At 46.0% G+C, this 11,892-nt stretch overlaps 1 protein-coding gene across 1 annotated transcript in view; it reads right to left on the bottom strand.

Annotated features, from left to right (window-relative positions):
* Positions 1-1,683: 1,683 nt before the first annotated feature.
* Positions 1,684-11,892, bottom strand: part of RAB3B (RAB3B, member RAS oncogene family) — a 49,822-nt gene continuing 39,613 nt past the window's right edge. Inside the window, exon 4 of the mRNA XM_022575676.2 lies at positions 1,684-2,376. Coding sequence (XP_022431384.1) covers positions 2,189-2,376 — 188 coding nt within the window. The 3' untranslated portion in view covers positions 1,684-2,188. The remainder of the gene's footprint in view (positions 2,377-11,892) is intronic.

The raw sequence follows: 11,892 nt of genomic DNA, 5'->3' as shown, positions 1-11,892 counted from the left end.
AGAGTCTCAGAGTTATTCATGCCAGAAGGGACCCGAAAGATTACCCACGTAACCTCCATCTTTTTTTTTTTTTTTGCGGTACGCGGGCCTCTCACTGTTGTGGCCTCTCCCGTTGCGGAGCACAGGCTCCGGACGCGCAGGCTCAGCGGCCATGGCTCACGGGCCCAGCCGCTCCACGGGATGTGGGATCCTCCCGTACCGGGGCACGAACCCGCGTCCCCTGCATTGGCAGGCGGACTCTCAACCACTGCGCCACCAGGGAAGCCCACCTCCCTCATTTTATAAGTGGGAAATCAAGACTCAGTGATGGGGAATAACTGGTCCAGAGTCACACTTGATTTAAGGGCAGAGTCTGAGTGTCCTGATTCCAAGTCCAAAGCGCCATCCTCTGCACTGTGTCAAAGAAGGCAACATCTCCACAGAGCTGACCCTGAAGGGTCCTTTTATGTAGTCATTGGACCTGTCGCTAGTTAATGCACTTTCCTAGGAAAATAAGCTGCATTTGAAATGGAGAGAAAACTTGGGAGAGACTCTCCCTCCTCCCCCACTGACTTCTGAAGTGTCAAGCTGGGGATTCAGGCCAAGGCTGGGAGGAAAGATTTTCAGGAATCGTTGCTAGCTCCACATCATTATTTCAGTTAAAAACCAAACATGTGCCTGTGTCCAAACAAGCTAGAACCATGAACTGATGCATTCAGTTTGTTGCTGGTGTCAGAGGCGTGTTTTTTGTTTTCTTTGGGTGTTTAATTAAGTGGCTTCCACCAGAAGGAGTTTCACATCTGCTCTTCAGTAGAAACTAAGCTTTCACCCTCAGGAGAATGAGGTTAGGATTGGGACCTCTGAGTTCACTTTTCCCAATTTTTTCAGGGTCATACCTCCTTAGATTTATTCTGCTTTGAATCACATTTCCCAGTTGGACTACCCAGGAGTGATTGAAACATGGGCTGGAGGAAAGGGCAGGATGGGGAGAAGACCCTAAGAAGAAGGGCAGATGGGATTAGAACTATTTGATTTAGAGAAAGGGCAGATTCCAGGGGTCATGATTTCTGTTCTCAAATCATCTAAGGGTGTCACGGGGCAGAGGGAGCAGAGACTGTGAAGTCTCTGACAGCAGAGCTGGTAAAAATGGAGTGGGAAGAGGAAGAAGAATTTCCAGGAGGCAGATTTCAGCTTAAAGCAAGGAAAACTTTCTGATTATGAGAGATGGCCAAAGATGGTGTGGAAACTGAGCTCCCATCCCTGCCTAGAAGGTATGCTTTAGAAGAGATTTGGCTGTGAGGCTTGACAGCCAATTGTCAGAGACATGAAGATTGGAATTGACTAGTGAGACTTGGTAAAATTTGGGATTCCACCAACTATAAATTTTTCAGATTCTGGGAGTCTAAGAACCAATGACCAATGTCATGGAGTTCCACAGTTAAGAACCTACTGGAAAGCAGCAAAATCAGAAAAAATTTGTGACCTGTTTATCTTGCCTGTGTTTCTCTTTTTCTCTCTTTGTCTTTCTTGAGCTCATGCACTTGCTCTTTCATATAGCAGGAACCTTTGACATTTTGCAGGGGATAATCTTTTTCTTTTAAGTGTGTTTCTGACTCAGCCTTTGCTCCTTCAGCATCATTTAGAGAGGCTGAGCTCTCTGGAGATTAGCTCTGGCCTGTCACCACAGCAACTGCCCAGGCCCTGTGGGCATCCGTGGTAACAGGCGAGGGCTTTGAGAAACAAGGCTTGTCTAGTGGTGAGAGGAAGCCCTACAGGGAGCCTGATATGAAACAAGCAGGTTGTGTATGGAGAGGTCTTTTTCAAAAGGATTAGCTATGCAGGTGTGTCTCACTTTACACAGTTGGCCAGGCCCTGAAAAGTGTGTGTGGGTGTGTCAAATTTTGGTCAAGGGAGGAAATCTTATTTTAAAGGCAGGAAAGAGACTCGCTTTTCCAAGTCCCTGTAGTGAATCCCCTTCATAAAGTGGATTCTCCTTTTGTAAAATGAACCTCTGCCCACATTATGACCTAGTTAGTCTAGTGCTGAGTGTCTGTGAGTGGGGCCATCCATACAGAACCCCAGGGGCATGCTTCCACTTTCACTGCAGGCAAGGAACAGCAGCAAATCAGCTGAGGGAAGACAGAGTATGACGGAGAAGAAAAGTGGGTGTGGTGCCACAATGAAGTGAGATCAGGACAGTGGGCCTTGCCTAGCATGAGCAGCTCTGCTGCAGCAGTGGCGGGGTGTCCGAGAGACGGGTGTTCTTGGAGGTGCCCAGCAAGGAGGGGTCTGTGTCCAGCGTATCAGACATCTTGTCGCAAATGGCATCCACCAGACACTCGAAGGCCTGCCTCACGCTGATGTTCTCCTTGGCGCTGGCTTCAAAGAAGTCAAACCCTGAGGATAGAAGAGAGATAGCAGTAAGGATCTTTCCCTTCCTTTTCATGCCCCCTGGCCAGAACACTCTGCATTAATACAGCCAGTGCTCAGGAGTAAAGCAAGGAGGCCTAATTCCACGGGCAGAGGATTCTGCCTCAAGGAGAGGGTACCGGGCAAGTATTACCTGCACTGGTTTTAGAGTCAGACGGATCCTGGCTCTATCACTGACCAGCTGTGTAACCCTGGGCAAGTCACCTGTTTTCTTTATGAATCAATTCCCTGGTTTATAAATTGGGATAATTTTATGTATCTCATAGAATTATTTCAAGGTTTAAACAAGATGATGCATGTAAAGTGTATAGTCCTGTGCCTGATAACACGGCGGGTGTGTGTGTGTGTGTGTGTGTGTGTGTGTGATAATTAGGTGTTTTCTGAGAGTGACTACTTGACTATGTGTACACAGCACTTGAGCTTCCAAAGCATTGATCAGCATCCATTATCTCATTTGATCCTCATGTCACCCCTGGGAGAAGGAGGGTCCAGGCAGACCCTCTCCATTTCACTAATGCTCACGCTGTGGCTCAGAGAAGTAAGCTGACCTGCCCAAGGTCACCAGTATAAGAAGCACAAGCTTTGTCCTTTTTGACCAGGGCTTTCACTCCACTTTCCCCTGCCTCTACTCACCCCAGCCTGGCCAGTCTAGTCTGGGTTCTGGGAGACATTCCAAGATCCACACTGGATAAGCAGAGCTTCATTTGCTCTGTCTACTCACAGACACACTGGGTTATCTCCCCTCAGAGGGGTTCCTCCTCCCTGAATTTCCAGGAATCGCCCTGGATCTCTCGCTCCTCACACAGACCCAACAAATTGCCCAGGAAAAACTGCACCTGAAGGGTGAGACATTCTTGTCTGTTTTGCACCTTGAGATCCTCAAAGGTACTTTCTGTGACAATGAACAGAACTTGGTTGTCCCAGGAGACATGAGCAAGGCCCTCCTGATTCAGACAAAGTGGCTGCTTTCCAACTGAGGGTCTTGGCCAGGTTGGTGGCAGCCCTTAGAAGCATAAGCCTCCATTCTCCATCATGTCCCTGCGTCGGCCTACTCCTTCCTCTTTTGTCTGTCCACCTTCCTCTTTCCCTTCCTTCTGAGTCCATCTTTATTTCTCCTCAAAATCTTCCCTCTTCCCTTTTTTCCATGTTAGCTCCTTCTTTTCCCCTTATGTTTCTCATACTCCTTGGGATCCTTAATATTTATTGAGTGCCTACTATATGCCAGATGCTATGCTAGGAGCTTTACAAATATTGTTTTCCTTAATCCTCACAACAGCCTGTGGGGTAAATATAATCATCTCCAATTTACAAAAGAAAAATGAAGGCTCTAAGAGATTACCTAACTCACACAAGGTCACGTGACTGTGTTAGTGGAAACTGGTTTTAGATCTGGGTCTGGCTAGCTCCTACATCCATACACACCCCTGCCTCCCGTTTCGGCCTCCTTTGCTTTTATCTGACTACCACAGTGTCTGAATCTGGGCAAGTCACTTCATCTTTCTGAATCACTTAACCTCTCTGAGTCTCTGCCTCCTTGTTTGTCAAGTGGGAATAACAACAGCATCTTCCTGCTGAGAGCAGTCCTGGAGGACTGAGCGAGACAATGGATAAATTGCTGTACAAAGTTGCCTGTTACAATGACAGTTTCTTTCTGCTCATCTTTCATCTGCTCCTCTCACTTCCCCTTCATCCCTTTCCTCCCTCTTTTGTCATCCTCTCACACAGAGGAGGGGGGTCTCTTTCCTCCTCCCTCCTTCTCCCTATTATCCCATTGTCCACAGGGAGGGCTGAAGCCCCCAGGTACAAACAGGGCTCCTCTTCCCCGGGCCACGCCAGCTTGAAGGCACTCGCAATTCCTGCCAGCCCGCCTCTGGTTGACAGCCTCTCCTGTAGCCCATTTCCCGACCTGAGAAAGCAAGGTGCAGAAGTGCCTGCTAATTGAGGACATGTAATGAAGAAGGAAGCGGCTGCTGGCTCCTTATCCTCAGGCTGTAGAGACGCAGTTGGCTTGAGAGACCCTCCAGCATGTAGCTTTTCCTTAATGAATATCATAAACATTGACTCTCTGGCCTTTGACTGGTTTGTTACAAGTGACAGTGTTTGGGGAAGTGGGTGGAATATGTTGCTTGCCTATGAAAGGGGCAAACAGGTAAAGAAGTAAGTAGGCTTAAACCATCAGTTTGGATGAAGATGGGGACACAGGTCAAGGCCAGGATCACCAATCCCTTCTGCGGTATTGGCACTGAGGGGAGGACGTGTCCCATTGTGCAGGTGGGAAGTGGGAAGAAGCCCAGAAGTCAGACAGCCTGGATTTGAATATAGTCTCTGTCAGCTACCAGCTGTGTGACCTCAGGCAAATTGCCTAATTTCTCCCAGCCTCTGTATTCTCATCTGTAGAATGGGTGAATATCACCTACCTCATAGGGTGGTAATAAGAATTAAACGCACAAAAGTATGTGAAGTGGTTGGCACGTGTAATACATGACCATTCCCTTTCCCTTATGTTCCCACCCCATCTGAGTCCCAGCTTCCTTGCCCCTCCATCAGTCCCCAGGGCCTCTGGGGAAAGCCTCTTTTTCTTCATCATTCAGGGTCAATCAATAAACCAGGTCTTTATCGAATATTAACTTTGTGCCAGGTCTTGCATTGAGTGTCAGGGACAAGAGGAGACCAAATCTAATTGTGGAGAAAAGACACACTTATCAGAGTGTCAGTCCCTCACACGTTCATAGCCCTTAACGATTCCTAAATACAATTTTAAAACAACTTTTTGGGGGGGTCAAGGCAAGGGTTATCACTTATAATTTACAGATAGGGAAACTGAGGCTCAGGGATGGGGTCAGGGCTCTATCCCTTATGCCCCCTTGTCTCACTCTCAGTTGGGACAGTGACAGAATACACTATAACCCAGGTAGAGCAAACCAGAGGCTGTGCAGGAATGTGGCAGAGGGAGAGAGCGGCAGGGGAGGAGAGGCGGAATAGGCTTCCAAAAGTTAGTGGCGATGGGTGTCTTTAAGGCCAGAACAGAGCAAAACTCTTCACCTGACTAACTTATTCTTTAGGACTCAGCTTAGGTATGGCTTTGCCTCCTCCTCTGTGCTTCCCTCTGCCACAGCACGTGTTACCGTGCATGGTGGAAGTCCAAGGAGCTCCCCAAGCGGGGACCACGTCATTCATCTGAGCTCCAGTACCAGCCAGAAGAGTAGGGGCTTGGTGAATGTTAACTGAATGAACAGACAGATGGATGCAGGAGACGGGAATGAGCATGGAGGATGTGGTTGAGGGGCTGTGGACAGTGGGGTTCATGAGAACTCATCTCAATAAGCACGGCAAACCCTGTGCTGGGCACTGGGGACACTGAAGTGAATCAGATGAGTTTCCTAACCTTGAGAAGCGGAGATAGACACACTGACAGTGTGATAAATGCTGGAAGGGTGGGGAGTGAGGGAACTGTCATGGCACAGAGGAGGCACTTATCTGAGCCTGGGGCCCAGGGAAGTCTTCTTGGAGAAGCTGATTCTTAAGCAGATATCAGCTAGATAAAGACATGTGTGAGCACATGCCTGTATAGGACACCAGGCAGGGGAAACCGCATAAACACATATAATGGGACAAAAAACAGTCTTGGTATATCCCAGTATGACCATAGCAGTTTGTTATCATTAGAGCAGCAAGCTCAAAGTGGTGACGGAAGAGGGAGTAAGTAACCAAACACGGAGAGCGCATATGTCAGGCCAAGGAGATGTCATCACTGCCGTCTCAAAGACAACCCAAGGTATGAGAACTCTGATTCAAGTAACTGGCGCGTGACCCTGGCCAGCTCGTGGGTCTCTTTTGTTAGCAGAACAATCCCAAATGCACCTCCACCCAACGACTGTCAGACTCCTGGAAGGCTCTTCATTAGTAGGCCCAGGTGGTAACCTTTCCTCAGGTTCATTAGTCAGGAGTCTCAGGAGCTGAGAATCTAGAGAGCTCAGGAAGATGACTACCACTTAATCAGACTATCCTCCAGTCCTTTCCTCCCTCTAATTGGCTTCAGAACAATGGAATTTCTGCTGCCTTTAATTGGGCCCAACTCTTAATTGAATCTGAGATGATTCCCACCCCCAAAATGCTCCTGTTTACCTATCCTGTCCAAAGGCAGCTGTCACAGCCCCACAGATTCCACTGACTCTGTCCACACTGCCTGCTTCTGAATTTGACTTTAGAACTCTTTTCAGAAACTCACAACTAGCTAAACTTGCTTCTCCTCACCCTGAAACTGCCCCAGAACATTTCTCCTCTACTTTTATGTTCAAATCCCTTCTCTAGCCTGCTCTGATACCTCATCATCTCCATCTTGTATCAGTCTTCAACTCAAGCCCCTCTGGTCACTGATGATCTTGGCAAGGGATTCACTGTCTTCCTTTCCACCCAGGCTTGTACTCATTCTCAGGAACTCTGGGTTTCAGGTGGACAATCCATCCAACACCCTGGCTCTTAATTTCTTAACCATCTCATTTCCAGCAACATTCTCTTCCGTTTTGTTTCTGCTATGCCCCTGTCCTTATAACTTGAGCTATTTTGACTTAGATTTGTGTCACTGGAACTCAGAGGTTTAATTCATCCAATATCCAGCCTCATTAGGTTGACACCCAAGATTCTGCATGGCTCAGCCTCTGTCCACTTCCCCAGCTTCATCCTCCTGGCTCACACCATGCTCCAGAAACATCGACACTTTCTTATTTTGTTTCTTTACTCATGCTACTTACTACTCTTTAGTTCCTACACCTAATCCTCTTCATTACTCACCTGTGGAATCCCTGATTCCACAGAGCCTTCCCTTTCTCTCCCCACCCCATCTCCACCACTCAGAACATACAATGCACCTCTCCCCTAGACTCCCATGGTACCTGACATGATTGTTTCAGTCAGAGTCCATCAGGAAAATGGGAACTATTCTTAAAATTTTAACTAGAGGGAACTGGTTATATGGGTGGTAGAAGAACTAAGAGGCCAAACAGAATACTGAAGAAACCCAGAGATTATTAACAGAAAAGAAAACTATTAATGGGGCCAAAGGAAGTTAAAACTGTGGGAGCAGGAGTCAGAGAAGAGGAGCAGCCTCTACTGGGGGAGCCTGCCAAGGGGTGGGGGAGACACACATGCAGGTTTTTCTCTTTTCCCCAACTCCCATCACTTGCCAGTGTCTCTCCTTGGCTAAACCCAGCCAGAAGCCACTGTCACAGGAGGCTGGGAAACACAGCCTGCAAAGGTCAACTTCCCAGGGGGCGGTTTCAAGAGAGAGACAGAGCTGGAGAAGGGTGAAGAATGCTAGTAAACAGGACGTTGAGATTATCTCTCTACTATTTTGCTTCCCTGGTCAATGAGCAACTTGAGAGCAGGGAACTTATTCACCTCTATGGCACCAGGGTCCATCATGTGCTCAGTGATTGTGGCAGATTTTTCACCGCCCTCCCTGTAGAAGATTTTATATTACCACCCACTGCCAAGTGGCTTGCAGTGCCTCCTTGTGGGAGGAACGTATCTCCCTTGTCAATCAACCTCAGATTTCATCATGTAACTTGCTTTGGCCAATGGATGTGGGCATACCAAGTCCCAACAGAAGCTTTGAGAGTCTTTGTGTGGCTTAGGCATCTCAGATTGGATCTCAGAGTTGCATGACATGGACAGAGTTGCAGCTGACTTGCTGCTGGCATGTAATGTGAGTGAGAAATACACCTTTATTATCCAAGCTCCTGACTTGGGTTATGTGTTACCACAACATAATCTAAAGAATTCTCACCAACACTGGGACTGAGGGTGAAATTTCAAGAGAAACTACTGCAAGCTTTTGGGAAAACACCACTGGGTGGTGATACAATGGAAGCATTAAGATATTGAGTCTAAAGGCTGAGTTAGAGTACTGGACCTGCCACCTATGATCTGTGTGGCTTAGAAAAGTTACATAATCTTCAAGTGAAAAAAGAAAGACACGGAAGTGTGGCACAGCTCATTGCATGCAAGAAAACACAAGTGGTCTGAACTCAGCTTCTTCGGTGTAACGGAGCTGAAGACAATGCTGCCTCCCGGACTAGGAGTGAGAGTGAGGGTCACAAGAGAATGTTGTGAAAACACGTTGTGAATCACAAGTCACTACACCAAGGTTAGTTATTCTCAATGTCAGCTAGGTCTTTGTTTCTCTGCACCAGGCTGAGTGATGCAAGGTTTCAATTCACCCCAATCCAAAAAACATTTATCGAGAACCTAAAATAAGCAAAGCCATGTACAAGGGCCTTGTGGGGACTGAGTGATGAGTGGGGAATTGTGTGAATTGAAATCATGGAGTCAGAGGGATAGAGCTGAACAGACCTTCCCACTCAACTAATCCAAATCCCCTGTTTTTCAAAAGGGAAAAATTGAGACCCAGAAACAGGAAATAAGATGCTCAAGGTTACACAGTAAACTAGTGGCAGAAGCAGGATAAAACCCTCAGTCTCCAAACTCCTAGGCTGATACTTTTCCCTCCACACTTCACTGAAGTGAGTGTTTATGTGTATGTTTCAAAACCACATTTTGAACAGGTTTCTCCTGCCCTTGTAGGCAGAAGCACATTTTGCTTTTACTAGCATCCCTGGGCTCTAGTCTAGACCCATTCCCAGTCAGATCGAGGAAGAGACAAGGAGCCCCTTTTCGAGCCGCACAAAGAGGTAGAGGCCCTAACATGTCATGCTTCCTGGAATAGGAGTCCCTGAAACTTCTCTGCCCTCCCAAAGATCCACTTGCCTCAGCGTCTCTACAGCCTCATCCATGTCCCAGGAACTTTGAGGATATAGAAGACCTGCTGCTACTCAAAGCTTTAATAAATGTTAGTTGCTGGCCATATCAGTAGTTCTGGCTGAGAGAGCTGAGAAACACTAAAAGAAAGGGAGCCCTGAAGAGGAATCCCATAAAGCAGAGGATGGCCCTACTGCACTGGCAAGCAGGTCACTGAGACTTCCTTAAATGTTGGTGTAGCAGAGGCTGAGGATGAGGAAGGCTGAGTATCCTCTCTCACTGCCCGCAGATATGATCACATCCTTGTGAAACTCTTGACATGGTCTGCAAGATCCTGCATGATCTGGCCCCTGCCCACCTCTCCACCCTCACCTCCCACTACTCTCCCCTTGACTAGTTAGTCCCTGCAACATGGTCTTTCAAATCTCATGAGCGTTTTCAGCTCTAAACTACGTTAGGGCTGGTCTTGATGTAGAACACTCCCCTCCCTGACCCACCCTCAATCTTTGCCTAATTTTTTTCTGATCCTTTATTTCTCAGCGTAAGCGTTACTTTCTCAGAAGATCTTGACTCTCCAGTCTAAAATTAGGTTTCTCTCTTTTTTACTTTCTTAATAGCACTTGCAGTGGACTTATGTTACTCTTATCGGTCCACCATTCCTTCCTTTATGGAACTTCTACTTTAAACAACTGTGGTGGGGCGATAGGTTACAATACTTGCCTCCCCCAGCCACTGGGACAGGCATGTGACTCACAGGTAGCCAATCACAGTCTTCCCTGAGATTGACATAAGGTACTTGGGAGCAAGAATCCTCTTTTTGCAGAAGTTGGAAGATATGAATCTGGAGCTGCCATCATCCATCTTACTCCCCATTCAGAGTCTGACTATAGAAAGAGGCTGAAGGCATACACAAAGCTAAGAAATAGTGCAATTAAGTTGCACTCATAAGCTAATAACTTCTATTTTTTAAAATTAAAGCTTGTTTAATTTGGGATTTTATCACTTGCCATAATGAGAGTCCTAAGTCAAATAGAACTTACCACAATTTTTAACAGCTTTATTGAGATATAATTCACATACCATACAATTCACCCATTTACACAATTTTTAATTATATATTTATTTGTATAATTATTTGTTTAGTGTCTCTTTCCCCCATTAGTTCCGTGACAGTAAGAATCACAGCTAAGTGCCAAGATAAAACCTGGCTCAGAGTATGTGCTCAATAAATATTTTTCAATAAACAAATGTACGAGTGAATGAGTATCCATCCTGTGCTGGGTGGTTGGGATAATGAAAAAAAATTTTAGATGTAACCCCTGCTACTGCTGAGGTCTACCAAGAGAGACAGACATGTAAATAGGCAAGTTCTGGTAAGCAGTAGAGGAAAGCTCAGGAAGTTGTGTAGGACTGAGATGGGTTACCTCGACCTACCCAAATCTAACCAATTCATTAAGGCCCTCTTTAAGTACCTTCCTAAACCCTGTAGTAAGAATTAATCTCACTTCCATCTGTTTTCCTACATAAACTAGATAGATCTTTATTGGCTCTACCACTTCCTAATTGTGTAATCTTGAGCAAGAACCTAATTTTTCAGAGTATTGAACATGACCTACCTTGAAGACTTATAGTGAGAATTAAATGAGATAATTAATGCAAAGCATTTCATATAATGCCAGCCGTTATTACGATATTTGCTGTATAGTGAGGTTAAATGGTTAGAAGCACAGGCTCTGGAGCCAGACTACTGCTTGAATTCAAATTCTGACTCTACTTGTTACTAGCTGTATGACCTTAAGCAAGTTACTCAACTTCTCTGTGCCTCAGTTTTCTCATCTGTTAAAAGAACAACTTGGATATAAGAAAAGTACCTATCTCAGAGGGTTCTAGGGGGATTAAGTTAAATGAGTAATACTTTAAACACTTAGAATAGGGCCCGGCACGTGGTAAACACCTAATAAATGTTTAACTAACACACCTTTTTAAAATGCTAGTCATAAGGTTCTGGCATGCTGGCTATATTTTTTCCAAATATAAAATTAACTCACCTTTTAAAAACTTAGTCTTGTTTAACATTAAGGGCTTGACATGCTGATTATATATTTTTTCTAATGCACACCAAAATATATACATAAAATCATCTTGCACACTTCCAGTGACATGAGTCTCCCGCTTGGAGAAGCACTACTGTAGACTCACACAATCCAATGATTTATGGTTCCCTAAACACAGAGTGCTGTTCCTTGCCTTTGCCAGTGTTATTCCCCGCCACCCCCCAAACGTCCTTGCCTTTCTTTCTCACTTGGCTGCTCCTACTTGTCTTCAAGACTCAGAGTGGGCGTCATGTTCTCTGACCCCAACTGAATATGTGCCTCCTCTGTGCTCCCACAACCCCGGCACATCCCTCTATCACAACATTGATCACCAGGTGGATCCCTATTTCTGTCTCAGACCAGGGAACATAGCCTATTTCACAGCACAGTACTTGGCATGGAGTAGGAGCTCAGGAAGTCATAATTAGAACGAAGTAAAATGAAGTAGCCAAATACTTGACTCCATAAAATGTTAATCTAAACGTAGTCTTGCAGTGTTTACTCACTGCCAGGCCATTTGCCAGGCACGGTGGGTATAAAGATAAACAAGACTCACTTCCTGTCGTCATGGAGCTTTCTGGAGACAAATATGGAAACAAGTGCACCCAAGTGTGATGGGTACTGTGCCTGTTGC

The sequence above is a fragment of the Delphinapterus leucas genome, chromosome 1, assembly GCF_059928025.1.
Source record: "Delphinapterus leucas isolate spDelLeu-1000000601 "Yukka" chromosome 1, BTC_Dleu_Yukka2, whole genome shotgun sequence".
NCBI lineage: Eukaryota > Metazoa > Chordata > Mammalia > Artiodactyla > Monodontidae > Delphinapterus > Delphinapterus leucas.
This window is presented reverse-complemented; position numbering and strand designations above follow the sequence as displayed.